The sequence below is a fragment of the Pseudorca crassidens genome, chromosome 1 (assembly GCF_039906515.1).
Source record: "Pseudorca crassidens isolate mPseCra1 chromosome 1, mPseCra1.hap1, whole genome shotgun sequence".
NCBI lineage: Eukaryota > Metazoa > Chordata > Mammalia > Artiodactyla > Delphinidae > Pseudorca > Pseudorca crassidens.
Window position 1 is genome coordinate 132,709,433 of NC_090296.1, and position 27,718 is coordinate 132,737,150.

At 49.4% G+C, this 27,718-nt stretch overlaps 1 protein-coding gene across 2 annotated transcripts; it reads right to left on the reverse strand.

Moving 5' to 3' along the window:
- Window positions 1-27,414, reverse strand: SYNM (synemin). 2 transcript variants are annotated; one of them, XM_067755952.1, is made up of 5 exons: window positions 26,471-27,412; window positions 18,436-18,560; window positions 8,712-8,782; window positions 4,353-6,766; window positions 1-3,434 (listed from the first exon to the last, which is right to left on the reverse strand). In XM_067755952.1, the coding sequence occupies exons 1-5, from the start codon at window positions 27,404-27,406 to the stop codon at window positions 3,096-3,098; spliced, it is 3,885 nt and encodes a 1,294-aa protein (XP_067612053.1). In that variant the 5' UTR covers window positions 27,407-27,412; the 3' UTR covers window positions 1-3,095. The 2 variants fall into 2 exon arrangements, with proteins under 2 accessions (XP_067612053.1, XP_067612043.1); XM_067755942.1 differs by having other exon boundaries at window positions 1-6,766; window positions 26,471-27,414.
- Between the last annotated feature and the right edge of the window lie 304 nt (window positions 27,415-27,718).

Here is a 27,718-nt window from a genome sequence, read left to right on the forward strand (position 1 = left end):
TATTCATGTTTTGGTTTATTTTGTTTTTGTACAACGCTACAAACAGGTAAGAGTATCTACTCCTTTGTCTCAAACTAGCGCACTTTTTTCAAGCTCCTAAGAGATGGGCATGATTAGCCATTCCGGTTTGCACTTAAGGTTAGTAATGAACCATCATGGTGTGCTCAGGACTGTTCTCATTTTAGCACTGAAAGTCCCATGTTCCAGGAGACCCCTCCATTCAAGGCCAAACGGGATGGTTGGTCACACTACTGTCACTAGCCTTCCAGGATGTCATTCTTACCACAAACTGTCCAGTCTATTTAAATACAAGCCAGTGGTTTATGCTCTGTCTGCCATGCTTTCTAGTTCTGTGCTAACAATATCGAGTTCTAATTCAGGTGAGGAATTAAAGAACTGGGACTTTTCACATACATTCTCCCCAGTGATTCTGTGCCACCATAAAAAAACATGCACATAAACACATATATGCTTTAATTAGAATTTAAATAAAAACCACAAAAAAACCTACTGGAAAACATTCATTCTCTTTAGGAACAATGTGGGATTTTTTCTTAGATTTTTATTTTTATACATTCTTATGACATATCCCTTCATAGGTGGTTAGCAAGATCAGCTTTTCAGATGATTCCATTCTAAATATACATTTTAAACAAACAATATCAAAACAGCCAGTGGGAAGGTGAAAAACATTCCATTAATACCGTTTTGTCTACACAAAAATAAATGTGAAAAGACTGGTTGTGTCCTTACCCTGTCCCACCACACAGTTGACTACTATTGTCTCCAGAGTGACTGGTTTTAAAGGACATGGAGCTGTGGCATGACCTGTCACAGGGTCAAGGGCACACCCTGCTCCTGGGTGTTCCAGAGACTTAGTAACCAACAACAGCTCATGACTCCATATTGGTAAATACTCTTGTCAGGATACTTCTTAAAGATATGCATTCCAACATGGAAATAAAAATTAAGATCTAAGACATTTATTTTCCAATGGAGGTCAATCATGACTTTAATAAACCTATTCACATTAGCCCTCATTTCCAAGGTCACAAGCTAGGAGAGTGACATTAAACTAAGCCTACTTAGACACACATAACAGACTCCCGCCATCATCAGTCTGTCTTGCCATCAAACAGTAGGCTGTCACCTTGACCGAATTCTCACCAATAAATAACTTATACAAATCATTACCAATTACAACTAACATAAAATCAACTCATCTTTTTATTAGAAACAAGAAGTCTTCATTGGCAAAGCCGTCACCACCATACCAGTTTCTGACAATCACTAGTGCATTTGGCAGATAACAAAGGTTTACACTTGCAATTCAAATCAGCTTTCTTTCTATACCCGCTTCACGGTGTTTTAAAAATAGATCACCCTGAAAGCTGTGCTGCATTGATCCTCCACTTCTTGATTAGGAAAACGCACTCTCCCTAAACTACTTGTTGTAGCCATTCCTGGCAGCTGAGGAGATATGCGTTGTGGAGGTCTGAGGGCCATCAGTAAAACCTAGAGGGAAGACCCTCAAATTCCATTACCGGCCCCCATCATCATGTCCTACCTGAGGATGACAAAGTTAGGGGCAGTACAGTTTCGACAACATTAAGTGAAAGAAACTAGTTTGGATTACAATACTGTGCTCCTAGAGATACTATCTTTATGTGAGGCTACACCTTTAAAGAAGGAAGCTTTAAAAACAATACCTGTATGTAAAATAAAATAAATCCAACAGAACACACCCATTCTAGTATCTTAAACCCAGTGGTGTATATCTACAGGGCCACACTTCTGTGGCCCAGAAGAGTAGGGCCTCTGCCTTCCTCCAGGGCCCTTCCTGGGTGCTTCAGGGCTGGGCGGCGGGAGAGGCACCCAGTTCCCTCCCCAAAACACCTTATTCTGTTTAATGTATTATTTGTTTCCCCTGGACAAAACACCGCCACTGTCATGATTTCTGTCAAAAGTGCAAAAACCTCCATGAGGTTGATTGCCGTTTTTCCATCTCTAACTCTTTGCGCTCAGAAAGGCCTCCAGCCCATCATCAGTGGGTTGGAAAGGGCTTCTTTGGGAGGCACAGCCCACCTGGGCTTTCAACTTTACTGTGCATGACCATCCCACAAGTCCAGCTACAGTCTGCGCATCAACGTTCTTTTTACTGTCTTCAGGGTCTACCTCCCACCAGTAAAATTAAATGTTTAGAGGCTAAAGTGCAGAAAAGCTCAAGTATACCTTGGTAAGAGCTGGCTACTCCAGAACTTAGGTTATAACAAAAAAGAATATTTAGACTGTGCACTAAACCACCTAGTATTGCAAAAAATTGGTACTGTAAGCCATTCCCAATAATCATCCCCCCAGCCCCTGTCCCTGCCTGGACGCAGTGCAGCGTGTTCCAGGAACTTATGCAAACATAGCTAGTGTGTTGATCTGATATACTGCAGGAGGCTGGAGCTGTCCTCTCCATAAATAAAATACTATATTATTTAAATTTCTGCACATAGAAAGCAATTCATTCAAGTTTTTAAATGAATTTAACTCTATGACAAATAACTTTTTCCTAAGATGAAATCATTTAGCTTTTTTTAAAATCTGCTTATTTCCTATGATTTCTTTTTGAAAAGACTTTGGAAAGAGAAAAATGTATTCATTTTTCCCTTAAAATGTTAGTTTACTATTTAATGTTAGCACATGCAAATAAGATTTACTCTTAAATATATTACTTTAATCTCATTACCATTTAGGCATCTTACCTAGATATAGTTTCAAACAGATGTGAGGCATTTCTGTGACCTGGTGCAAGAATGGTAGAGTAGAAAGAAAACTCCAGAACAAGGAACTTTTAAGACTAAAAAGATAAAAAATATTTTTGTCAAAGTTCCAACTCAATAAAATTCCAAAGCCTTTTAAGACATGAATTAGTTTGAAATCTTTACAGATTATCAAGTAAATTGACATTGCCTGGAGCACTCTTTAAAGAAAGTAAAAAAGGGGGGAGGTTTTAATAAAGAGTGAGCCTCCCTCCCCTAAAGGAAGTAAAGGCCTTTGTGTGTCGGTATGTTACCCAATAAGATGGCATTTAAAACAAAATATGTTTATCAAAACCAGTGTCCCTCATTCTCCTCCTCCTGATTGTCCAGATAGAGGAGGGCAACCTTCTTTTCATCCGAAATCACCGACCTTTGGTCTACCATCCTCTGCAGCTGCACCATCTTATCAAACTCGGCCTGCTCCTTGCCCTTTTCCCCGGGGGCCTGGTGTTTGTCCCCCGCAGAGCCCTGAAAGCTCACGCCAGCTGCCAGGTCATTCCTACTGCTGGCATCTCTCCAAGCATCACGGTCAGACACACTATAAGCTTCTGCTTCTGTCCCTGCGGGGAAGAGGACTGTGGCCTCTCGGGTCCAGCGGGGGGTCGTCTCTACGTTACTCACGTCCATCTGAAAGGTAAACGAAGTTTCTTTGGGCCCCAGGGCAACATGCCTTAGTGTTCTGCCACTGTCTTCGACCTCGCCTACCTCAGGGGAGTCCACCGAACCAGCAAGTGCAAATGTTTTGGAAATGGGTCCGTGGAAGACAACGTGGGCAGAGGTGTTGGTTTCTGCAGGACCCAGCTGGATATGCCTAAAGGATCTGCTCACATCTGATGTCGCTTCCGCCCCTGAGGTGTCTACTGAACTAGCCTCCTGAGGCAATTCAGAAACGGCCCTTTGGAAGGTGCTCTTTTCAGTCATCAGGATTTTCCTACCCACAGCGTAACTATGGGTGGCCTGGGTCACATCTGCCAAGTCCTCTCTGTGGGCTTTGCTTTCTGAGTCACTAAATTTCAAGGGTGGGGGAACTATCTGCTCGGTGCCTTGATGCCTCTGAGGCACGGTCTTGATGTGCCTGATGGATGTGCCATTGCCTGACCACACTTCCGTGTGCACAGAAGCTTCTCTGACACCCAACTCCATTCTGTCTGAAAGGGGGGCTGTGAGCTGGATCTGCTCACTGCACCCCTCCCTGAGGCCTAACTGAAGGTGCTTCACAGAAGTCTGGGTACCCACTGACTCTTCTGAAAAATAATCACCAACCTTCCCTGCCTCAGAAGCGGGAGCCTGAAAAGTAATTTCCCTCTTAGAATGAAATTGTTGGGAGCCAAATGGGCTGTGCCTCCCCGATCTGTCAGGATCTGTGGAAACCTCTGCCAGGCCAGGCTCTTCTGAGTCCCCTGCCCCCGGACAGGGAGAGTCAGGCCCTGGGAAGAAGACTTCTTTGGACAATTGACTTTGATCGGGACCCGACGTAAGATGCCTTGCGGACAAGCTGGCTTCCGCCGAGCTTGCCGCCCAACTCAGGTCACCTTCCCCACTTACCTCCACCACCTGGGCGGCGGATCCTTCAGGTGAGACTTGCTCAGCCCTCCAAGTTCCAGGGGGCACTATTTGAACGTGCCTCACAGACTGACTGACGTCCTCCAGCACGTGTGACTGGGCAAAGCCCCTTGGGCTGGTGACTTCCACGGTGGCCAACACGGGGCCCTGGGAAGTGACCAGCTCCGTGCGGGAAGAGGCCCGGCCGGCGTCGGCCTCCTCACCAGAGGGGCTGTACAGCTCCTGGGTGGCCCAGCGCTTGAAGCCGCGGCTAGCAGCCGGCGCCTCCATTCTGGCCTCCCCATCTGGGCTGCCAGGGGCCGGGCTGTGCCGCCTAGCCAGGCCGTCTCGTACCACCGACTCCACGGCCTTCTCGATCTCCCCCGCTTCATCCCTGCTCAGCTCCTCCAGGTCTAACTGATCGGCATCCACCGTCTGCGAGAGGTTGACTTCGGCCACTAAGGTCACAGCCCCGCCACCCGCGGTCTGGACTTTCTTTACATCAACGGAACCACCCCTGGCCCCGCCCTGACCCTCTCTGGTGAAGGTGGACAGCTCTTCCTTCATGCGCTCCGGAAGGCTCTCCTCCAGTTGCTCAATCACTTCCACCAGCTGGTGCCTGGGCTCCTTGAAGCCTCCCTTAATGGATGTGTGGAATTCATGTGGTATTTTAATTTCCTTTTCAATGACTATGGGTTCAGCATGAAATTCACCACTTCTCGCTTGTCCTTTCCAGTGAGTAGAACCCATGTCCCCCTCCAGAGATGCTTCTGGAACATCCAGTGGCTTCACAACCTTCTCTCCCAATGCATCATCCCTCTCCATTCTTCTCCGAGACCCTGGCACAATTTCATCTTGCCAGGAGTACCTGATGGTGGATTCCTCTTCGATGTGGATCTGCCCATACACAGGGCCTTCATCTCTCTCATGGCCACCAGGGTATTCGTCCGGAGTCGACACCAAATAACTCTGCTCTCCCTCCAAGTCACCTGCCTCCGTCACTTCTTCAAAGTGAGTTATGTTCTCTTGGGGCTGCCTGGTCTTTTGACCTTCATTCCCTGAGCACGTGATATCTGTTTCTCCGTAAACTTCCTCCTCAACAACAAGCCCCTTGGAGCCCGGAGACACGTCATCGACCTCCTCCACTTCGAATGGTGTAGAAAACTCATCCGCCTTCTCACCACTGACATAGCTCACGGGCTCTTCGATGATCTCCACGTTGACGACCTTTGCTCTCCCCTCTCTCCCCTTCAGACCAAGACTGATTATATCTCCGATCAAATGCTCAGCTGATTTTCCTTTCAGCTTCACCTCCTTAGCATCCTTGCTTAACAGGTAGTCCAGGCCAGCTTCATCTGAAATGTCGACCTCTTCAGTCAGTTTTGACTCCACGACTATCTCAGTCTTTGTTTTCCTGTCACCGGGAAGCTCTTTCCTGTCCACGTAAGTGACTTTTGTGTCTGGAAAAGAATCAGCAGATGCTTCTGTCTCGGGAGAGTGGGTAAACTGCTTCAGGATACTGGAAACGATGTTCTCAGCTATGGTTTCGGTCGTGGAATTACCTTTCAGAGAGCCTGCAGTGTCACTGGTGCCCAGCCCGAGCCCCGCCTCTCTCGTTTCCACCCCTCTACGTGTTCCATCACCAGCATCCTTCTTTAGGGGTGTCTGGAGACCTTGGGGGGCCGCCTCTGCTGTGCTGTCCTGGGATACTTCTAGACTGATCGGTATCTCTCTCTCCCTCACGCTTTTCTCCTTCAGTGACTCCTCTTTTGCCTTTTCCTTCATTTGCTGGCTTTCTCTCTGTCTTGCTTCTTTATCTAACTTTGTAAGTTCTTCCCACCTTAAGTTTCTCTCCTCTGAAGCCTTCTCTTTAGAATCAAACATTTTCTCTTCTCGCTTTGTTTGGATGGTTCCCGGTCTGTTTCTCTCCTGCTCCCTTGTGGCTTTAGCTTCCATTTTCTTTCCCAAAATGACGGTCCTCTCATTCGACCAAGTGCTCTCGGGAGCACCTGCCACCACATTGTCCCGGCGTTCTTGGTAGGACTCTTGGGCAACGGCGGACTCTTTGGCTAAACTAGTGGGGGGACCCTTTATACCTTCGGTTCTTGGTCTATCAGGGAATGTTTTGACTTGAGCTTCAGTATTTCTTAAAAGACCAGGGGTTGGAGAGAAATGTCTGAAGTTGGTTTGACTGCTGGCAGTTTTTTCATAAGAGTTCTCCTGCCGGGCAGTGACAAAGGAAGAGTATCTGGAGCCCAGGAAGTCTCTTCTGGCAGCGCTTCTAACAGCCGTCTGAGAACGTGGCACCAGGCTGTGACTGAAGCTCGCCGAATGTGCTTTCTGCCTTGGAAACAGATTTCTTTCGTTTTCCCTCTGTAATACTGAGGTGGTAAATTGATAGGGCTTGTTTCTGAATTCTGTAGGAATTGAACAGTGCATTAAAATGACAGTCATCATTACCTTTTTTCATCTGAAAAGCATCACCACAGATCAAATCCCATCCCATCATAACATACACTATTACCACAGGAGGGTCATTATAAATGAGATATTTTCAACCCCCAAATTATTTTTTTCTGGTAGTTTAAAGAAACCTATGACAATAAAATATAGCCCTACGAATGCTTCCACACAACACTTTTCTCCAATTACTGATCTTAAAATATTCATGCATCTTAAATATATCAAACGTGTGATCGTAAAGCATGGCACATGTGCCAGAGACGTTAGGGGCGCTATTTATGTGGCAGAAATTTCACAATTTAGAATCCTTCATTTCACTTTGTTGAGATAACTTTATTTTACTGATTAGCAGAGAAGAGCTTCATAATTACTACAGAGTACATAAATACTAAACACTGAATGGCATAACCCCTCCACCTTTTACTATGCTCTTATTTTTCATTGATTTCCATGTTGGGCCAACAAATATTGAAGAATTTGACTTTTTTTTAAAATTCCTGATTTCTTCTATTTTTATACTTTTTTTTTTTTTTAATACAAACATTTCATTTGAAAAGGTGCCAAAGCAGGAAGCCAACCAACCACCAATACTACAATCTGTCTTAATGTCACGGTCCTGGGATTGGGAGGCGGGCTTCCTGCTTTGCTCTGGACCATCCGCAGACATGCCACCCTGGGTACCTGCTCTTAGGGGTGGCAGCTGGTGGCAGGAATGTGGCTGGGCCAGGAGCATCATCCACCCTGCAGGCACCCCTTTGTGCCCACCCACACCCATCTGCTGAGCTGGCTTCTCGCCCCCTGGGTCTCCCCCATGGCAGCCAACCAACCTTACTCTCAAATTCAAAAGCAAACTTGCTGGACACTAAGACCAAATCCCTTCCAGTCACAGATGACTGGAACCAAAATTATTCTGAACGCAGTGACCTGTCAATCTGTGAAGTGTCTAATAGGAATGTTGTTTTTGAAAATAAAGATGGGGAGTGTTATTTTTTTTTAAAACTACCACCTATCCAGATTGACTGTTATAATCACATTCTCCTGACAGCACTAACCAGTACACACGTGTAATCCCTATGTACCATGATTTTGAGCATGGCAACACTCATGGAGCCTGAAACTACACAGAGTAAGGTGTATACAGAACATACTGCACATAATGTAATCCGCCCTTGCTTAGCCAGAAAGCTTTTTAAGGTTTTACAGGACTGAGAAAACTTTAAAAAAAAAAGTTATCCTACAGGTTCTCCGGGTCTTTCTGATGAACATTAACTCTCTAATGTCAGTTCAGCTACAGGAAATACAGGCTTTGTGCTGCAGCTTTTGGCCCGAACAGAGGCTGACTTCAGGGCACTAGGTGACACTGCCGCTCACACCACCCTGAGCTGCCCACGCAAACCTAGGCTGGTGGAAACAGTGTAATCCTTCCCACCTCTCCCGCCGGTGGGGTCACGAGTTCCAGTGTTGATTGCCTGCTGTACAAAGTAATACCTCCCTAGGTTTGGGTTAAGGCTGTAAGTCTTTGGTCTGTAAAGGGTGTTCCCTCCACAGGGTGTGATGAATAAATCCATGTCCACCTCTCACCCTTCACACTTTCCAGCTTTCCATCAGCCCTCTCCTCCCTCACCACGCTGGGTAGGAAGCACCCTCAAACACTGGCTAGATGAACAAATGAGTTAATGAAGCCCTTTCCCACACAATTTCATTTGCATTATTATTGAAACTATGGCCCATTAAATAAAATCTATTTGATACTTGAGAGGGACAAATGACAGGTATCTGAAAACTCTTATCTAACCCCAACTCTTCCAGATAAATGATGCTTTACTCTTTATCCATGGAATGAACCTGCTCAGATAGACAGCATCTTAACGTTAAATGATAAGCTTTCCTTATATTTACCTTGTGGTACATTTTCAATGCGCTCAATCAAGATCTGTATCTCCGGATTACTTTCTCCTTCCAGTAAGGCTCTGTAAAAATTATTTTTAAAAAACTCATTAGGAAATAAAAGACAAGAAGTGCCTCTGTTAGCTGTCGATCTGGTCAGTGATACACTGTCACAGTGTCATGTGTCTGCAGATGCTGCACTACTGCGATGCAAGCCCACCCCAGCAGACCTGGCTGGAGAAAGCGTCTCTCAGCTAAATGAACAAAATGAGGGGGCCAGGGCTTCAGAAGGACTGGAGAGCCAAGGCCTTCTAGAAAACCCTTCCAAACCCAGGGCATGGAGGAGGAAGAGACAGAGGGATGTGGGCCCAGGAAGGGAGGTTGGGGGTCTGGCTTCCCTGGGAAGCAAGGAAGGGCCCATGCCTGGCAGGTCACCCTGGGCTACAGGGACCCAAAACAATTACTACTACCCCACTGGGGTCTCTCTGGAGTCACAGGTCAGGGGCTAACTAAGGGCAGAATAAGGACTGACATTTGTTTGTAAATAAGGCAGCCAGACTGCATCTGCAGTTTTCATACTGGGTTCCATGGGGACATCTTAGAGATGAAAAAAGAGGAGAGATGGAAAGGGCAGGCGTAAGAGGAGAAGGAAGAGCTGCAGACCACCCCCCTCCACCACCATGGCCCCCAGGGGTCTCATTCCAGGCGGCATCTAGTTATCTCCTCTGATAAAATGGCAAAATGAACTGGACTAGGTGGTTTCTTTGGCCATGTCTAGCTCCCAAAGTGTAAAACTCTAGAGTCTTCATTAAGTTGTTATTCACGTCTATGACTCAGAGCCCTGAGGAGAGAGCAGAGGTCAGGCCCCATAGCCCCAGCACACTGCAGTGGGTCAGTGCGGGATGTCCATCGCTTGGAGACCCTAGGACATGGGCTGCTGCGGGCACACCAGTTGTTCAGTTGCTAGGGCAATGTGTGAGGTCACTAACGTCAGTTCCAAGAAATATACTGCATATGGCAAAGGGCAAGCAGAAGCGGGGTCCACTTGGAAATGCTGATCTGACCACTGAGAGCCAGGCAGCCAAAGAGGGAAGGGACGCCGGAGCCGGTGAGGACTCTCGGATCAGGCAGACCAGGGCCAAGTTCTATTTCCACTGATTCAAATGCAGTGATTCCCACAAATGCGAGAAGCCTGTGGGCAGGTGGAAGAGAGCAAGGAGGCCCCCCTGAGGAAAAAGCAAAGACAAGGATGAGAGGGATTCCAGTCCAGGTGTGCACAGGAGGGTTCTCCTAGAAGCTGCGACTGCAGTGTGCATGTGTGGACGCAGGAAGCCGAGGGGCCGCGTCCAGAGCCCTGCCCTCCATGCCAGGCGAGAGCCAGGAAACAGGACACCAGCGCATTAATCCCACACCCTCATGACCAAGCATGTTCGGTTCCAGGAACACAAATAGCTTCCACTGCCGAGAAAATCCCGAGGTCTGTATAGAATAAAAGGAACACGTTCAAGGTAAAAGTCAGCCTGTGAGGGTCTGTGCCCCAGGATGACAGTAGCAGGAAAGGTAGCATCCTACAGCTAAGGGTCCACGGCGGGCTACTGAGAAGCCAAGTCCTATTTCAGATCTTCTCTCTGCCTGCTTGGGAGGAAGGCTCAGGTACCACAGGGCTCCCATGCTAGCTGCCCAAGGCAGGACAGAAAGTGCTTGCAGGGCATCCAGGTCAGCAGAGAACTGATGACTGGGGAGGTGGCGGCGGGGTGGGGGTGGGGGGTCAGGATAAAGAAGATCCCCTTGGGGGAAAAATTTCTTCCCTCTCCCCTCAAAGGGGAATGGTTTTGCTTCTCTTTCAGGGAAAATCCAAACCACCACCAAACTTTTACCGAGTTCAGGACCCTGAGTCAGGAGGGGGCACCAGACCCCGAGGGGTGACACAGCACTAATGCTCCTGTGCCCCAGGCCTTCACCAACCCTAAGACTGAGCACCAAGCAGGCTCTAACCCTCCCCTCTATCTTACCAAGTCCTCCTGGCAACCCCACACTGGGCTGACGATGGGCATCCTGGCCCTACAGGTGAGCAGACTGGAGTGCAGGCCTGCACTCCTCAGCGAGAGAAAGGGAGCCCAGGCCTGGGCACTCAGCCGCCCTGCAGGCTGCCTGGGCCTCCCTGCGGGGCCAGAGATGGTGCCATTTCACATACATTTTAGAACAAATCCTGCAGACAGACCCTCCAGACCATATTAATGAAAGCAGATCCAACATCTCTTGATGATTTCAATCGAAATGTCCCTACAGGGAAGAGCAGCAGCTCCCACTAGGGAAGCACTCAGGTCCACAGTGACTCCTCCTCCCAACGGCTGATCCAACAGGCAGGAGCCACCTTCTCGACCTGGGCGCCCAGCAAAGGGCCTCACAGGCATGCTGGGACACTGGTCCCTGAATCCATGCCTTTACGAACCCTCCACCCCCACCCCCGCAATGACACACGACAACCCGTCTCCACCAGCACAGCTCACAAGACTAGGTGGCAGAGGCATAAACAAAGCGCCTGGGGCAAGGCCAAAAAGGGTCAATTCCCTCAAAAGCTCTCAAAGGAAGGTTTTTAAGGAACAGACTCGTACAACTTGAAGGAGCAGGTCAAGCAGTCTCTGGGGATTTGGGGAGCGGTAGAAGAGAACTGCCTGGGACCCACCGTGCCAGTGAGAAATGCCAACCGCCTGAATCACGGGCTATAAGTGAACATCTAACACAGGCCCACGGGTTGGCAGCCTCTCGAAAAGCAGGAAAACAAGCAGACATGTGCTGGAAAACCAGGTCCCTGGCCTCATTAAGGCTGCCGAGACAAGCCCACAGGTTGGAAGGGAGCTCTAATGCGGCCCCTGGCTGGGTGCCAGGCCCTAACAGACCACCCACGGGCCAGCCAGCAGCGGGGCTCCCGTCTGGGATAGATCATCCTGACAGCAGCTCAGGGCACATCTGCTGCGGCTCCACACAGTGGGCACAAGGCGGCCGCCCTGCACGCCCACCAGAAACAGGGACAAGCGCCAGGGAGGAGGCAGAGTCGGAGGATGTTTCCAGAAGCAACGCCAGTGGGGGAGTCTGCCTGGTCCTGGGTGGAGAGATGTTTCACGTGGTGCTTCCTGGCAAAACGCAGGCTCTTGGAGGAAAAGGGGGAGGGGCTGGGAGAAGGAGCTTCTCTGGGCCCCAGCTCCAGAGAGGACAGGGGACCGACCGCCTGTCACTCTAGACTGGGGACTGGAGTGGGAAGGAAGGAGAGAGGGGCAGAAGTCCATCCACAGGACCAGCATCACCATCTGGTTTGGAAAGGGTCTGTCCTAAGCACAGGCGTATGAAAGACAACAAGGAGGCAGTGGTGCCAGGCAGCCTCTGGTCATTTCCTCTGTGCTCAGGATAAAATCACATAAGGAAAGCCCATTTGTCAATTCCAGAGACAGAAAAAAGAAGACTGACATAAAGAATAAGATTACTAATAAAGCAGAAAGAGGAAGCACAGGGAGTGGTTAACAGAGAAACCTCCAGAATCAGGTTGCCTGGATTCAAATCCTGCCACTTCCTAGTCCTATGACCTTGGGCAAGCCGCTCAAACCCTCTGTGGCTCAGTTTCCCCATTTCTGAAACAGGGAGCACTCACAGGTTTGCGGTGGTAATTAATAAAGTGATTGGAAAGTTCTTGCAACAATGGCTGTTACAGAATATGTGCTCGATAAATATCAGCCATCATCATCATCACCTACATCATCATCTATTGACCTCAGAAGAAAGGTGATTTTCCATTAACCAAAGCAGTTCAAGAAGGGAAGAGATTCTGGATTACCTAAAGTCATGGTTAACTGAGGGCTAATTCATTTACGCAATGATGTGGGTAAGGCTAACAACCAAATGTATCCGTTGATCCTAATTTTCTATCCTTAAAACTACAAGATTTTATTAACTTCAAATTTTTCACCTAATAACCAGGTAAGTCTCAGTGTTAACATATTTCTATAGGTTTTCCCAAAAATAGGATTCAACTTTAAAAAAAACAAAATGGGGACTTCCCTGCTGGTGCAGTGGTTAAGAATCCACCTGCCAATGCAGGGGACACGGGTTCCAGCCCTGGTCCGGGAAGATCCCACATGCCGCGGAGCAACTAAGCCCGTGCGCCACAACTACTGAGCCTGCGCTCTACAGCCTGCGAGCCACAACTACTGAAGCCCACACGCCTAGAGCCCGTGCTTCAAAACAAGAGAAGCCACTGCAATGAGAAGCCCGCGCACTGCAACGAAGAGTAGCCCCCACCTGCCGCAACTAGAGAAAGCCTGCGCGCAGCAACAAAGACCCAATGCAGCCAAAAATAAATTAATTAATTTTTAAAAAATGTATTTCTCCAATAACTTGAGAACTTCCCAAGAAATGTTCTCCTTTGAAGAGACACATAAAAAGGTACAGGTGATCTTAAAAACAATGGAGCAACCAGAAACATCATTAAAATGATGAAATTAGCAATGTTAAGCGTTATCTGTACTGCTTCATTAGCAGTCTAAACCTAGAGACTGAATATTCTCAGTTAAAACCCGCCACGTCTGCCCACTGCCATCAGAAAGAGGGAAGGGGGGCTCTGCACGTCCTCCCCCAGCACAGACATACAAAGAAACTAACCTTTTAAAAGGACTTTGCCATAAAGTCCCCAGGCAGGAAACCTTTGCACTACATTTTCGTATCTGGCCAGGCAAGACTCCCTTTAGTGTTTTCTGTCTGAGAAATCCTTTGGCCCTGCTTTCCATTTTTCCAGGTAAAACTCAGAGTTGTTATATTCTCCACCCCCAAAACATAAAAAAAAAAGCCTCTTTTTAAATTTTGATGGAGATTTCGTCATCTGTCCCCCAGATAAGAAATCCAGGATGGGCCCCTTCTTACCCTCAGTTTTGTGGTTTCTGGACTCAGTTTATTCCTGGGTTATTTTTGCATTTTTTTGTTTCAATTTTGACTATCTTTTTTTTTCCAGTATATTTTCTAACAGCTTACTCCTGATGATTGTGTTCTGTTCTCTTTTTTTGGGGGTGGGGGATGGGGGCAGGAGTGCTCTATTTATTTTTTAACTGTGTTTCTGCAAGTTCTCAATCGATAGCTTTTGGGCCTGATCTTAATGTCAGCAGTGGAGGGGTTTGGGACATGGTGGGTTCTGAATACTGTCAGTTTCACCATCTTCAGATTATACACTAAGTCTGAATAAGCCCACTGAGCCCTCTCCACCTGCTTTGTGGAAAGGGCTCACTGTAGGGTGATCTAGTTTACAAGAGTGTGTGCCCAGCAGCACATCTGCCCACGTTCCTACCCAGAAACCTCCTGCTCCCGGCCCCTCCATCACTGCCCCCACCAGCCCTGAGCAGAGGCTCCCTCGGGTACCTACCTATGTCAGGTCCCGAATCTCCGACCACCACATGCACCTCCCGAGGCCTCTGCCCCCACCCACAGACACACATACCCATTCCACTCCAGGCCCAGACCCTCCTGCACTCCACCTGCAGCAGCTGGCTCCCCTCTCCTCGGCTTTGGCCCTGGGACCGCCCCATCTCAGTGGCCTGGCAATGGAGGCCCCTGCAATCTGCCTCCTTCCAGGCCTCTGCTGATTCATCTTGCATTCTCCTTCCTCCACTTATTTTTATCCTGACTTGGGCACCTGGAGCTCCTTTCTGACACCTTTCTGCCAGTCCAATTCCTATTCCCCACTTTCCCTGCCCCTTCAAGGCCCAACTCAAATCCCACATCCCTTGAAAATCTCTCTTAATTACCTCGGCCTGAAGCTCTCCATTCCTTCTCCTAAACCATCTTTATCAAACTCTGTTCATTGGCAGCAAACCATGTACAGTATTTCCCTGGATACTGTTATTTTAACATCTTGTTTGACTTTTCACCTAACCATACTTCTCCCTCCCTCCTCCCATGCCACCCCCCACTTCCCACCTCCCCCCTCTTCTATGTCTGTTCAAATCTCTGCCATCCTTCAAGACCCAGATCAATCTCATCTCCCTCTAGAAAACTTCTCTGATTCTCACAACTCCCTTCTGATTCCAGAAAACCTGCACTTGTGTGTCTTGGGGGACAAGCCTTGTCTCCTATGGTGTAGGAGGCTGCCTCGGTCCGCGCAGCCTTATCCACAGCACACGATCCTCAGCACACGGCTGCACGCTTCTGAGCCCCTCTGAGCAGGCACCACACCCTGCATGCCGAGCATCTCCAGAGCAGCCTGAGAGCACAGACCCCACCCAGCTCACAAACCACGGCTTCACGGGTGTGTCTCTCAGCCACCCAACATACATGGCCCTCAATGACAGCCCCCAAAACCAAGCTACCCAGGGACGCCCGAATCCTCGGCATTGCCACAGATGCCACGCCAGGTCAGTCCCCAGATCCTCCCTCGGGCTGCCCCCTCTGCCTGGAAAGCCCTTCCCACATGGTCTCTTCCTGGCTGCCCTTCCTGCAAGACTTGGCACTGCCTCTTCCAGGAAGCCTGCTCTGCACACTCCATCAGCCCCCCACAGCACCAGCACCCCACTCAGCCTGCCTATCCTCTGTCTTGTCCTCTAGGTGCTGTGAGACAGGCTTAGAGCTTTCTGGATGCCTGTGGGCTGCTCTGCAAACAGTAGTGTGCACACAAATCACCTGGGATCTTGTGACAAGGCAACTTTGATCAGCAGGTCTGGGGTGGGCCCAAGGTTTCCCACAAGTTTGAGATGCCTAGTGATGCCGACACTATGGGTCTGCAGGCCCCTGTGAGCAAGGCCCTGGACCAGTGTTTCTCTTCCCTGGATGCATCTGACAATCATCCTCGGAGCTTTAGCACTACCATGCCTGGGCCCACCCTGTGCCAATCTAATGGGAATATCTAAACTGGGTCCAGGAGCCGATGCCTCATCAGCTTCTCCCGGTGATGCCCACGTGCAGATGCAGCTGAGAACCACGCCCTGTCCTGTTTCCGAGAATCTCCCCTTTCATCCCTCAGCCCCTCGTATAACAAGCACTCACACGCCAGGAAAAACCTCGAGATGACATATCAGGCAGATAAGCATCTCCAGCCCCACATGACACCACTGGAGACAGGCAGACAAGAGCGAGCACAACTGTGCCAGCCTGTCTTCTCCCACACTTCCCCCTTCTCTCAGCATCCTCAGCGCCAGTCCAGCCCCACAGCTTCTGCCCATCATCACCTGCAATGTGGGAGCAAAGGGCTCATTCTCACATTCACCTGCCAGGTCAGGCGCCACGGTCTCCCTGGCCACCAACTGGCCCACTTAGGTTTGGTGAAATCCACCAGTCCTAGACTCTGAGGTTTGCTTTGTTTTAATTTTATTATTTTGTTAAATTATATATTTATGTATAAACTGTAAGTCTATCCCTATAAATTATGAGTTGCACCATTTTATTATTACCTTAACGTTTCTTCTTTAAGGTTACCGGAAAGGACTAAATATCTGGGTTTGGAAGGACTCATGATACTTGAGACCTGGCCTCAGCACAGCCCCCAGAGTCCAGCCGTGCTGCGATGTGCTTTCAGCTTTCCAGAGCCACAGCCCTTCTCTTCCATGTGCGGTGTGTGAGCAGTGGCTCACACATCTCACATGTCTGTCTGAGCAGTGCTAGAGGAGTGGCCCGAAACTTCGGGGAAACACAACCTCAGCCACGGCGGGCGAAGCAATGCCTGCTGCAGCACTGGCCACCTCTGGACAGGGCTGGTGAGCAGTCACACTGCACAGGACCCTGGAACGTGGTCCCCACGGAGCTGACTGTCCCTGCCGCCCTCAGAGAGGCAGGGTGTGGGAAGAAGGTCAACTTCCCAGAGATGGAAGGTCGAGGTTTGTAAAGATCAAATGGGCACTTGTGAAGAGGAATTTTCATACCTGGCCTCAGAATTTGGGCAGCAGCACAAAGTACTGAAAGAATCACGTAAGACGTGACAAGGGTTTACCTTCAGGACACTTATCAGTGATAAAAAAATGCTAGGCTTTTGGCTGATACAAAGAAACAGGTCATATTCTACCGCCTCTTTGTCTTTTAGACCTGCGGGCATCTCCCAGACTCAATCCTAAGCACTGGAGGGCAGGGGGGCGGCAGCAGTTCTAACCACAGAGGCTGGTGTCTGGAGCTGGGCAGCACCGGGCATATGCAGGCCCCTGGGCTGGGCTCCGCATTTTCCCCACGCAAACTTGGACTTCAGGAAGGCACACAGTGAAATCAATCACTCACTTCCCAAAAAGGACTGATGCTTCCTAATCTCCTAGGCGACGGCCAAGTCAATCCCTAAATGGGTTAAAGAAATGCCCGGCCACAGACAGGAGTAAACTCTGTCCCTGCTGACATGAGTGAAAAAGGCTCGCAACCAAGAGAAAAGCTAGAAAAAGCTAAGCCTTGAGGAAAGCTAAGCTGGTAGGGTTGTGAACACCTACCAGAGAGGTAAGGCCCCGGCCTCTCAGGCAAGATGCCCACCTGTGCCCTCTGACTTTTCATGACAGAGAACTGGGGGCAGGACAAAGCGAGGAAGGAAAGGGCTCAAAATCCCAGAGAGATGAGGCATAAAACCAAAGTCTCCTGACTCCGACCCAGAGAACTTTTACAAAAAAGGAAACAGGAAGATCCAACTGCCTCTGTAGAGAAAAGACCTCACCTGACACCAGGTGTCGCCTAACAGGGGCACAGATGCGGGTTTTCTAGGCTGACCCAGCATCTGCTCTAGAACGATGCCTGGTTTGGGGTACCTCCCGCCTGAATCTCAGTCCATGTGACTCATGGGAAGCTAACCCCTTTCAGGCACTTTGTTCCCCCAGCCAAGGATGGGCACATGACCCAGCAGAGCCAGAGCAGGTCCAGGAGTCCTACTAGGATGGTGGGAAAGAGCCCCCTCCTCTGACCACAGGATTGGAGGTTGCAAGGACAAAAGCCTGGAGCTGCTTGGGGCCCCTCCTGTCACTGTGGGGGCAGAGCAAGGAAGGAGGGGCCCAGAGCAGGTAGGGACAGCCCGCCAACAACCCCATCCGGGCACCGGATGAACCTACCACACCCAAAACTAAGGACTTTTTCAGTTATATGAGTAATAAATGCCTTTTTTGACTTGAGCCAGTCTGAGAAGGACTTCTGCCACTTGCAAGTGAAAAAAATTCTAATGCTTCCTTCCCCCAAATAAAGCCCGATTGTTTTGAAGTTTTCCTTATTAGTAAAGCTCAGCTTATCTCACTCGGCATTTGTTTCAATACCCTACCAATTTAATTTTGCAATTGTTCACCCCATGAGATTTCCAAGAAGATTGTGGAGATGGATCTTGGGAAAGACAGGCTGGCAAGTGCCTCCTCTCCCCTGCCCCCATGCCCTGACCAGCATCCCTTCTGCAGGACTCAGGCTGCATAGTTCCCAGAGCAGTGACCCAGCAAGGCCCCCACCAGCTTGGCCCTAGGACCATCCCTCAATTCAGCCAGGGGCTCCGCCAAGGGCTGCCATGCTCGGTGGGTAAGGCACAGGCCCTCAGCAGCCTGGACCCCTGCTTCCAGGCCCCTTCCCTCACCTGCAAAAGGGATGTGTGGTGTCCACCACCAGAGGGTGACTATGGGCAGTGAGCAGCTGCGAAGGACTTAGCACTGCGTCTGGCAGGCAGTAAGTGCTCAGTAACACAAAGCCACAGCCACTCCACGGAGGCTGCAGGGACTTTCACACTGCCAGCTCCAGCTTGGTGGACTCAGCGCAGCATCCTTACCTATAGGTTGCCACCTCCAGACTGAGGCCAGTCTTCACCTGCACGAGCTCCTGATAGTCCCGTAGCCGGTCAGCCATGGCCAAGGTAAGGGCTGCCTTCTCATCCTCCAGGCAGGCGATCTCTCTCTAAGGAGAACAGAAGGTTTTGGGATCAGAGGACTGGAGCTTTGCTGGGTTGAACTTAAGGTACCAAGAGCTCAGGACACAAAAAGAGATGAAAAACCTCCAAGTTTATTAAAAATGCAGTCATCGCAAGGATGATTTTTATTTATTTTTTAAATAATTTTTTTAATTTTTGGCTGTGTTGGGTCTTTGTTGCTGCATGCAGGCTTTCTCTAGTTGCGGTGAGCGGGGGCTGCTCTTCGTTGCCGTGCGTGAGCTTCTCATTGTGGTGGCTTCTCTTGTCACGGAGCAAGGGCTCTCGGTGCGTGGGGTTCAGTAGTTGTGGCACGTGGGCTCAGTAGTTGTGGCTCGCAGGCTCTAGAGCTCAGGCTCAGTAGTTGTGGCACACGGGCCTAGTTGCTCCGTGGCATGTGGAATCTTCCCAGACCAGGGCTCGAACCCGTGTCCCCTGCATTGGCAGGCATATTCTTAACCACTGCACCACCAGGGAAGTCCCAAGGATGATTTTTAAATACTATATTTCTCCCACCTGGAAGGTTTCTTTTTTTTTTTAATCAGCACATAAGGAAGATGTGGCTAGGACACAGGCTTCTCTGTTCATTCTCCCTAATAATAATGAATGCTTGTAAAGCATCTCTACAGCTCAGACATCAGTCAGCTTAGGGAAGTCAATACATGACACTAGTGAAGTAAGATGCTATTTAAAATAAGCCAAGACTAGGGACTTCTCTGGTGGTCCAGAGGTAAAGAATCCACCTTACAATGCAGGGGATGCGTGTTCTATCCCTGGTCAGGGAACTAAGATCCCACATGCCATGGGGCAACTAATAAGCCCATGCACCACAACTACTGAGCTCGTGAGTCTCAACTAGAGAGCTTTCATGCCACAAACCACAGAGGCCACGCACTCTGGAACCCGCATACCACACCTACAGAGCCCACATGCCCTGGAGTCTGCATGCCACAACTATAGAGAGAAAATACGCACACCACAACTAGAGATAAGCCCGCATGCCCCAACGAAAGATCCCGCGTGCCTCAACGAAGATCCCACATGCCGCAACTAAGACCCAACGCAGCCAAAAATAAATTTAAAAAATAAATAAATAATAAATAAATCTGTTTAAAATAAAAAAATAAAGAGAAGTTTAAAATAAATAAATAAGGCTAGAAAGCAGGGGTTTTACTATATTTAAAACAGAAGTTACTCAGATCTGAAACAGAATTTCCCCCATACTCATGATACAGAGTTCTTTGTTTCACCTAGAAAAGCCACTTTAAAATCATCTGGGAAGAAAAGTTATGTTAATGTGACAAGAATATATTCTGGGCATAAATGTCAAAGGTCAGACCTGGATATAAACTTTTATGACTGTTCTCGTGTAGTTTAATAAGTGCTCCCTGGGCACGTGTTCACATCGCCCCCATAGCAATTCCACTCCCTCCTGGTTAATTGCATCTGTCCATGTCCCCCGCCCTGGCTGGGAGACACTGCAAGGCACAGTCTATCACTGCCTCATGCATCCCCCCCAGCCCCTGCCTCTAGAAAAATGCCCTTCACATGCAAGTCACACAGCACGCAACCGGTGAACTAGATTTAAAATGAAATGATCAATATAATATTACCCTCCTCAAAATGTACTGTTTTTTTTTAATAAATGTTTTTATTTATTTATTTATTTATTTTTGACTGCGTTGGGTCTTTGTTGCTGCACACGGGCTTTCTCTAGTTGCAGTGAGCGGGGACTACTCTTTCGTCGTGGTGGGCATGCTTCTCATTGCGGTGGCTTCTCTTGTTGCAGAACACGGGCTCTAGGCATGCAGGCTTTAGTAGTTGTGGCACAAGGGCTCATCAGTTATGGCTCACAGGCTCTAGAGCACAGCCTCAGTAGTTGTGGCACACGGGCCTAGTTGCTCTGTGGCAATGTGGGATCTTACCAGACCAGGGATTGAACCCATGTCCCCTGCATTGGCAGGCAGATTCTCAACCACCGCGCCACCAGGGAAGTCCCCAAAATGTACTATTTTCAATCGACAATATATTTAATAAACACAATGGTTTCATTTGTACCATTTTACAGTTTTTCCCTACTCTGCATTACAGTTTTATAAAACATTTTATAGTTATGCTGGGGAATAATTAACTGAACAAATATTTAAACTTTGAATAAGTCCATATACTTTAATTTTTGGTTTGCAATGGAACGTAGCATTATTTCTGAATACAATTAACAGGATACATTTTTAGACATTCATCTTTGTGGAATTTAAAAATTATAAGACAACGGGAGAAGGAATCTATTTTCATTTCTCATGTAATCCCTCCACCAAAGGCACCTGGCAATATGCTGGCGGCCCAAAGTAAATAGGTAATGTTTATGAAACTAAGGAATGACTGTAACTAAGATCCCACACTGGATTTACCATCTAAAAAGATGTATGAATGATCAGCATGTAAATAATTCTGCTTCTCATAGCAGTTCTATATATCTAAGCTAATAATTGTTGTTAGGTTATTTTTGTCTATATAAAGTATGCTAAAAACAAAAACTGAAGCCACTTAGCTTTTAAAGCAAAGGAGTAAATTTAAAAACCGCTAGCTAGTATCCCAGGGTGGGTAAGTGTAAACACCCTCCAAAACTGGCATTGTAAATAGATAAAGAGGTTCATCAAAGCAGACCATTGGCCAGTCTTGATTTAAGTGACAGTTGGCAGAATCTAGTCACAACATTCACACATTCTATAGTTAAGTCTCAGTGTTAAAAGCCTATGTTCCCCCATTTTAGAGGGAGTATAAACTCAGGTACAAGGTTACAGTATAAAATGTTCTGTAAACATATGACTCCTTCCTACTACAGGAAATTCTACCTAAATATTAAAAGTTGACAATGTGTAGTCATGCCTTCTTCACAAAAAAGTTGGATTGCTGTTAAAATGCTCAGAAAAAAAAAAATCAAACCCATTCAGTTCTCTAACTACAAGCCTCCTAAGCAGGTCAAGATCTCCCAGCCATGCCAAGGAGGTAACACGAAGATTCTCTCCCTCCTGGGGGTGCAGAACATTTCTGCACCCCGCAAAATAAGAGGAGGAAAATCAAACTGTTTAAGTTAAAATAAGTGCAGTTCCAACCACATTCCCACGTGAGTCAACTCTTCCTAAACGGTCAAAGGAAAATTCGTTGACTTCTGGAAGCAGGAATGTAAGAATTATTGGCTCCCAACAGTCTTCACAGAAATTGTAACCGATCCTGCTGGTTGAATAAAGCTTCAGACTAGGCCTCCACTTCTCCAGAAGTTTTCAAACCGTGGGCCAAGCCAAGGCACTGGAGCCTGAGACACAGCAGCTAATTCTAACCCAAGCGGGAGCAGTTTTGCCAAACGTTAGAGCTGGGGATAAAGGTCACCTTTCTAGTTGCTATTTAGAGAACATTTGGGCAGCATCACAACTGATGATGAAATGTAGGCTACACCAGGGAAAGCCTGCTGCCCTCATTGTCCAAAGAATTCACTTTCTCTTAACCAAACTTGAGCAGCTCCTTGCTGAGCAAGTCACGCAGACACAACAGGAAGAGCTTGCAAGTGTCACGGTCATGCACTGAGAATCCTGAACATTAGAGAGCTCGAGGGAATTTAAATTCTGTGATAACCTCATTTAGATGCAAAAACTAGATGTGTTAATAACAAGCATTGACTGGATGCTAACTAAGTGTTTATAGCTCTGGCCCATACAACACCGTGAACTCCAGACCCATCATTTTATGTTACAAGACCAGGTGGGTATCTCAGAGGCATTTCAAACTGAAATCTGCTCTCCCACCCAAGCCTGCCTTCCTGCACCAAACCCCTTCCTCCAGCTGCTCAGGGCCCAGGCCCTGGAGCGGACTTGATTTCTCCCTCTCTCCCACCACATCCAATCCATCCACAAACCCCGTGGGCTTCAACTTCAGGGTAGATTCCTGCCTCTGCCCTTCGCTGCTGTCCCTGGCCCAAGCCTCCAGCACCTACTGCCTTGACGGTGGCAAGTGTCTCCTAAAGAGGTCTCCCTACTCCCAACAGGTGCCCCACACAGTCTATGTGTATCACAGCAGCCAGGGAGATCCCATGAAGACTTGAGTCACCACCCGCTTCTGCGCAGAGCCCTCCAGCGACTTCCTACGTGCTCAGAGCCGAAGCCCAGGTCCTGTAGAGGCCATCTTCGCCCCCTCGCCCCAGCCACGCCCGCTCCTGAACACTGAACTGTTTCCACCTCCAGACCTGTGCAGTCAAGGACTTTCTGTTTTGTTTCCATTATGCTCCCTGCTGTACCCCCAGCACTTAAGAGGCAAACTTGGCACACCAAGTACTCAATGAATGAACTGAATGGGGATGCACCCTGTGGGCCATTTTCATTACCCCTAGTTCACAGGTGGGGAAACGGAGACACAAACAGTGGCAGAGCCACAATTCAGACCCAGGTAGGGCAGCTAAACCAGCTCCATTCCAGTCGAAAGAAAGTTCTCATTCAGTCATGTCTTGGGAGCGTGGAAGCTGGCCACAGGCAGCCTCGAGGCTAAGAGTGCACTTTCACAAGCCAAAATCTCAACGTTTATGGGCTAAGGCTGGTGTAAATCACAAACGTCTTACAGTTTTATCTGAAGCCCATTTCTGCAGACTGGGAGACAGGGTATATTAATTAGGCTTCAAGTGATCTGAACTACATATAAAATGCTGGGAACTTGGATGTCAGTTCAGCAAACTCTTCTCTGGCAAATCTGAGGTGAGGGGCCTCCCAGAGAGGTCTAAGGCATGTAGGCCATCTGGGAAGGCCCAGTTTTCTCAGAAAGAGAGTCCCAGTGAGCATCTTTCCCCCTCAAGCTGCAATGCCAGCCCAGAGCCTGGGCACTATGTGGGTGCTCCTGCCTCCAGATGAGGGAGAGGGGTTCCCATTAAAACCATATGGCACACGTTAAAAAGTAAATGAGGGCTTCCCTGGTGGCGCAGTGGTTGAGAGTCCGCCTGCCGATGCAGGGGACATGGGTTCGTGCCCCGGTCCAGGAAGATCCCTTATGCCGCAGAGCAGCTGGGCCCGGAGCCGTGGCCGCTGAGTCTGCGTGTCCGGAGCCTGTGCTCCGCGGCAGGAGAGGCCACAACAGTGAGAGGCCCGCATACCGCAAAAAAAAAAAAGTAAATGAAAGACTTAACACTAAAAGTATTCTGACAACAGCCAGCTGGGTCTGAAAGCATTTTAGGACTGTAGATTAACAGGCACCTCTGTGCTATCCCTTAGGAAGAACACTGATCATTGTTCTATGAAAGCAAACTGAATACTGGTTTGAAGTTCATCTTTAATAGAACAGATAGAAGAGAGGGGATGTTGCCCAGTGGTTAGTTGCTCAGGCAATGCAGCATGAATCAAACCCAGGCTTAGCTACTTACTAACTAGGTGACCTATGGACCTCAGTTTCATCATCTGTAAGATGGGGTAAATATTAGTACCCACCTCCTAAGACTGATGTGAGGACTGAGAGTGAATACACATGTGATGGGCTTGGTACCTCTGGTACCTGCCACACAAAAAGCTCTTGATAAAGGCTAACTCTTAGTAATGAAACTTTTATTACAGTAAATTAGTTAAATCAGGTTTTATGATATTTTCAGTCTCCCCAGGCTAAGCTTCTATAGAATTTGAAAACATCAGAGGCTTGGGGTTAAATCATCAATATTTATTCTTTAAGAAAATAGCTAGCATTTTTACACTTCTTAAAAAAAAATACTAACGCTTGGTAGTGAGTCTTTTGGAATGCAACTTGAAATATGGTTGCTTTAAGATAACTGGTGAAAGATTCAGGCTATGGATAAGGAAACATTCAGTATAATGAAACAGCTACAAATTGGAACTGAAAAATATCCAAGTCCTTATAGACATTTTCCTTACTCTTTACTTTTAGGGGAAAGAAGCAAATTCCAATAGGAGAGATATCACTGGACAGGAGGGTGGGATCCTAGTTCTGGGGCAGGTGTGACCCCAGGGAAAGGCCCTGGAGTCCCTGTGTCAAATAAGGTGATTTTGAATGGCACTTCAGGTCCCCACCTGTCCTGGAATCAGAGGAACTCTGCTTTTATCTGTTTCATATCTGGCAGTGCACTTAAGAGTTAACTGGGGGGGAAAGGGTTCTGCTGCTAAAAAAGAACACTGAAACCAGAGCTTCCAGGTCCAAAATGAGCCAAGTGAGCTATGACTGCAAACGAATGGTGGGGATTTAGCCCACAAAACACGCCTCAAAGAAGCCTTTTCCAAACCTGCTTGCACAGCAGGGACCCTTGAGGTGGTAGCAGGGGTTCCCTACAAAGGGGTTCAGTGGCCAGTGAGTTTGGCAGGCGCTTCTCTTTGGTTAAAAGCTCTGTGAAAGCTTACATTAAAGACACTCTTTAACTTTCACTCAACACAGAGCATGAGGCCCCATGGAACTGGCATCCCTGGCCACCATCGTTGCAAAGGGAAGCGCTCTGGAGTCTAGAGTAAGCTCCGGAAATCAGCACATACTTCACCGGCCCCTGCCCTTGTCCCACCTACAACCCCAGCAGAAGGCTTTTGAAAATTATGAGGCAGAGACCAAACAAAACCTAAGATCCAAAAGATTAAATTCCAAACAACTTTGTACTGTATTGCTTTATATGATTTCCCATCCAGACTCTAGTTCTTTGAAGAGTGAAGCCCCAGTACAGTGCTAAGGACCAGGGGTAGTCAACAGATAACTAACTGCTGATTATTTGTGGATGCCTGTGAGGTCACCACAAGCCTCTATGCCACGACTGCCATGTTTCCTTTACTTGTAATTTTATAAAAAGGCACAAAATCATCACTCCAACACAAATTTTTAACTTGAAGCTACAAACTGTTCCCTTTAAAATATTTCTGAATTTGTGTGGATGTTGTCTTAAACTGTCATCCTAAGATGACAGTTTGAGGATTTGGGAATACTTCCAATTCTGGTCCAGACTGGGCAGGACCAGGGCTAACCCTGGGACCGGGCTAGGTGTACAGACAATAAATCCAGCCACAGGTGTCACCGTGTCAGTGTCAGAAGTCTGAGCTCTGCTTCTCTGAAATAGGAACTGTTTATATTACCTGTACTTGTAATAACATCCTGCCATAGGGACCTGCGTTACCACAGCTTTTACACAACCCAGAGATCGGACATCAGCTTGTACTGTGAGAAAAACACCTCTGATCTTAATGCTCTTTTCTGCATTAAGATTACTGCCCCTCCTAAGAACAAATGAGGCAGTGGCCCAGGGAGCCACCACCAGCTGCTTCCAACTGGGAAATCAACCTGGCAAAATAAAAACCGATTTGTAAAACAAGTTAAGTTTTCCCCAGGGGAGCGAGCCCTAGTGCCAGCGGGGCTGCCATTCTGAACGGCTCACGATAAACACTTGGCCATTGCCTAGAAACCTCCCAACACTGAGACTTGTCTGAGAAGGAAGAAGCTGTCACCTCTGGAAGTCACTTCTGGGGCTTCTTGGCTGACTTTTAAGTGAACTCGGTCTTCAAAGCACAGGAAACTGAAAGAGAACCTAGAGCTTGACGGGGTCATTTGTCAGGATGCACCCAGTCATGCCAAGGGCCAAAGAAATTGACAACCAAATAGGAGGGCACGGACGGGTCTATCCAGCGGGACCTGCCACTTGGCACGCGCCCACTGAGTCGAAGGGCCAGGGGTGGCGAGATGCCGGGACCCTGAGGCCCCACTGCAGAGCAGGGCGGTCCCTTCGGTGCCTGGGTCCCCACCGGCACTCTCTGGGCCGGCCCCGCACGTGGGCGACGTCGCGCCTGGCATGAACGAGCCGTGGTCCGGGGAGCCCCACCGCTCCCCCGCGGCCCCCACCCGCAGGGCGCGCGGGCCTGGGCTGGGGGCTTCCCAGCGCACTGACCTGCCGCTCCTCTGCCTGCAGCTCGTACGCCTCGCGCACCCGCAGCAGCTCATCCTCCAGCAGCGCCCGCAGCTGCTCCAACTCGAGCACCTCACGCCGCAGAGCCTCCGCCTCCTGCGCGCACAGCCGCGTCTCCTCCTCGGCCTCGCGCCGGCTATCCTGGCCGCGCCGCAGAGCCTCCTCCAGCTCGCGCACCTCGTCCTCGTACAGCTGCACGGTCTCCCGCCACGACTCGGCCACAAGCAGCGCGTAGCCGTTGTGGACCTCCCGCATGCGCGGCGGGGGCGCGGGGGCGCGGGCGCGGTAGCGCAGGGTCAGGCCGGCGGCGCGCGCGCGCAGCTCCCGCACGTCGCGTTCGTGGGCCTCGTCTAGGCCGCGGCGCTCGGCCTGAAGCCGGCCCAGCAACGCCTCGAGGGCGGCGCGCGCGCCCAACTCCTCCTGCAGCTCCCGCCGCTGCGCGTCCAGCTCGGCGTTCAGGCGGCCACGGGCTGCGCATGCCTCCCCGCCCAGCAGCTGCAGGTCCCGCAGCTCGCGCCGCAGCGTGTCGCGCTCGCCCTCGGCCAGCGCTGTGGCCCAGCTCAGTTCGTCTAGCTGCTGCCGCAGGCTGCGCGCCTCCTTGGCGAAGCGGGCTTGCGCCTCGGCCCACAGGCCCTCGTACCCATGCCGGCCACGCAGCTCCTCCTCCAGGAGCAGGTTTTCGCGCTCCAGCTCCCGTACCCGGCCCACGTAGTCGTACAGTCGGGCGTTGAGCTCCTGCAGCTCGGCCTTCTCGGAGCCCGTTTGCAGCCGCCAGGACAGCATCTTGATGGTGTACGGGTCTCTCCCAGCCGGCCAGTTCCCTCCTACCCTGGTCTTGTCCCCTCTGCTGTGCCGCTCCCGCCGCACCGCTACTCCGGAGGCCCGCAGACTGGGGCGGGAGCTGGCGAGAGGCGGCATTTAACAGGCCTGGAGGGCGGGAATGGGCGCGGGCCACGGCCTCCAGCCAATCAGAGCGCGGCCCGGCGCGGCCACTGTGGCCGGACAGCGTCCCCTGCCGGAATGACAGTGGCGCCGCGCGGCTGTCCAGCCCAAGGCGTGGGCGGTCGTGAGTCCTCGTCGCCGGCTGTCGGATAACGGCGGGCAGGACTCGCAGAAAGAATGCCGAGGAAGACTCCCCGTTACTGTCCTTCTCCCATTCACCCAGGTGCACATGGTCACCTGGCCGTTGCTTATCAGGCCACACAGCTTCTGTGATGTCAGCACCCAGAC

What these genes read in the sequence shown, in the direction of transcription:
- SYNM (XM_067755942.1), bottom strand. Translation starts at nt 27,406, where the DNA reads ATGCCGCCTCTCGCCAGCTCCCGCCCCAGTCTGCGGGCCTCCGGAGTA. An exon ending in TGCAGGCAGAGGAGCGGCAG is followed by an intron (nt 18,561 to 26,470) that starts GTCAGTGCGCTG and finishes TGTTCTCCTTAG; the next exon opens with AGAGAGATCGCCTGCCTGGA. An exon ending in CTGGAGGTGGCAACCTATAG is followed by an intron (nt 8,783 to 18,435) that starts GTAAGGATGCTG and finishes TAATTTTTACAG; the next exon opens with AGCCTTACTGGAAGGAGAAA.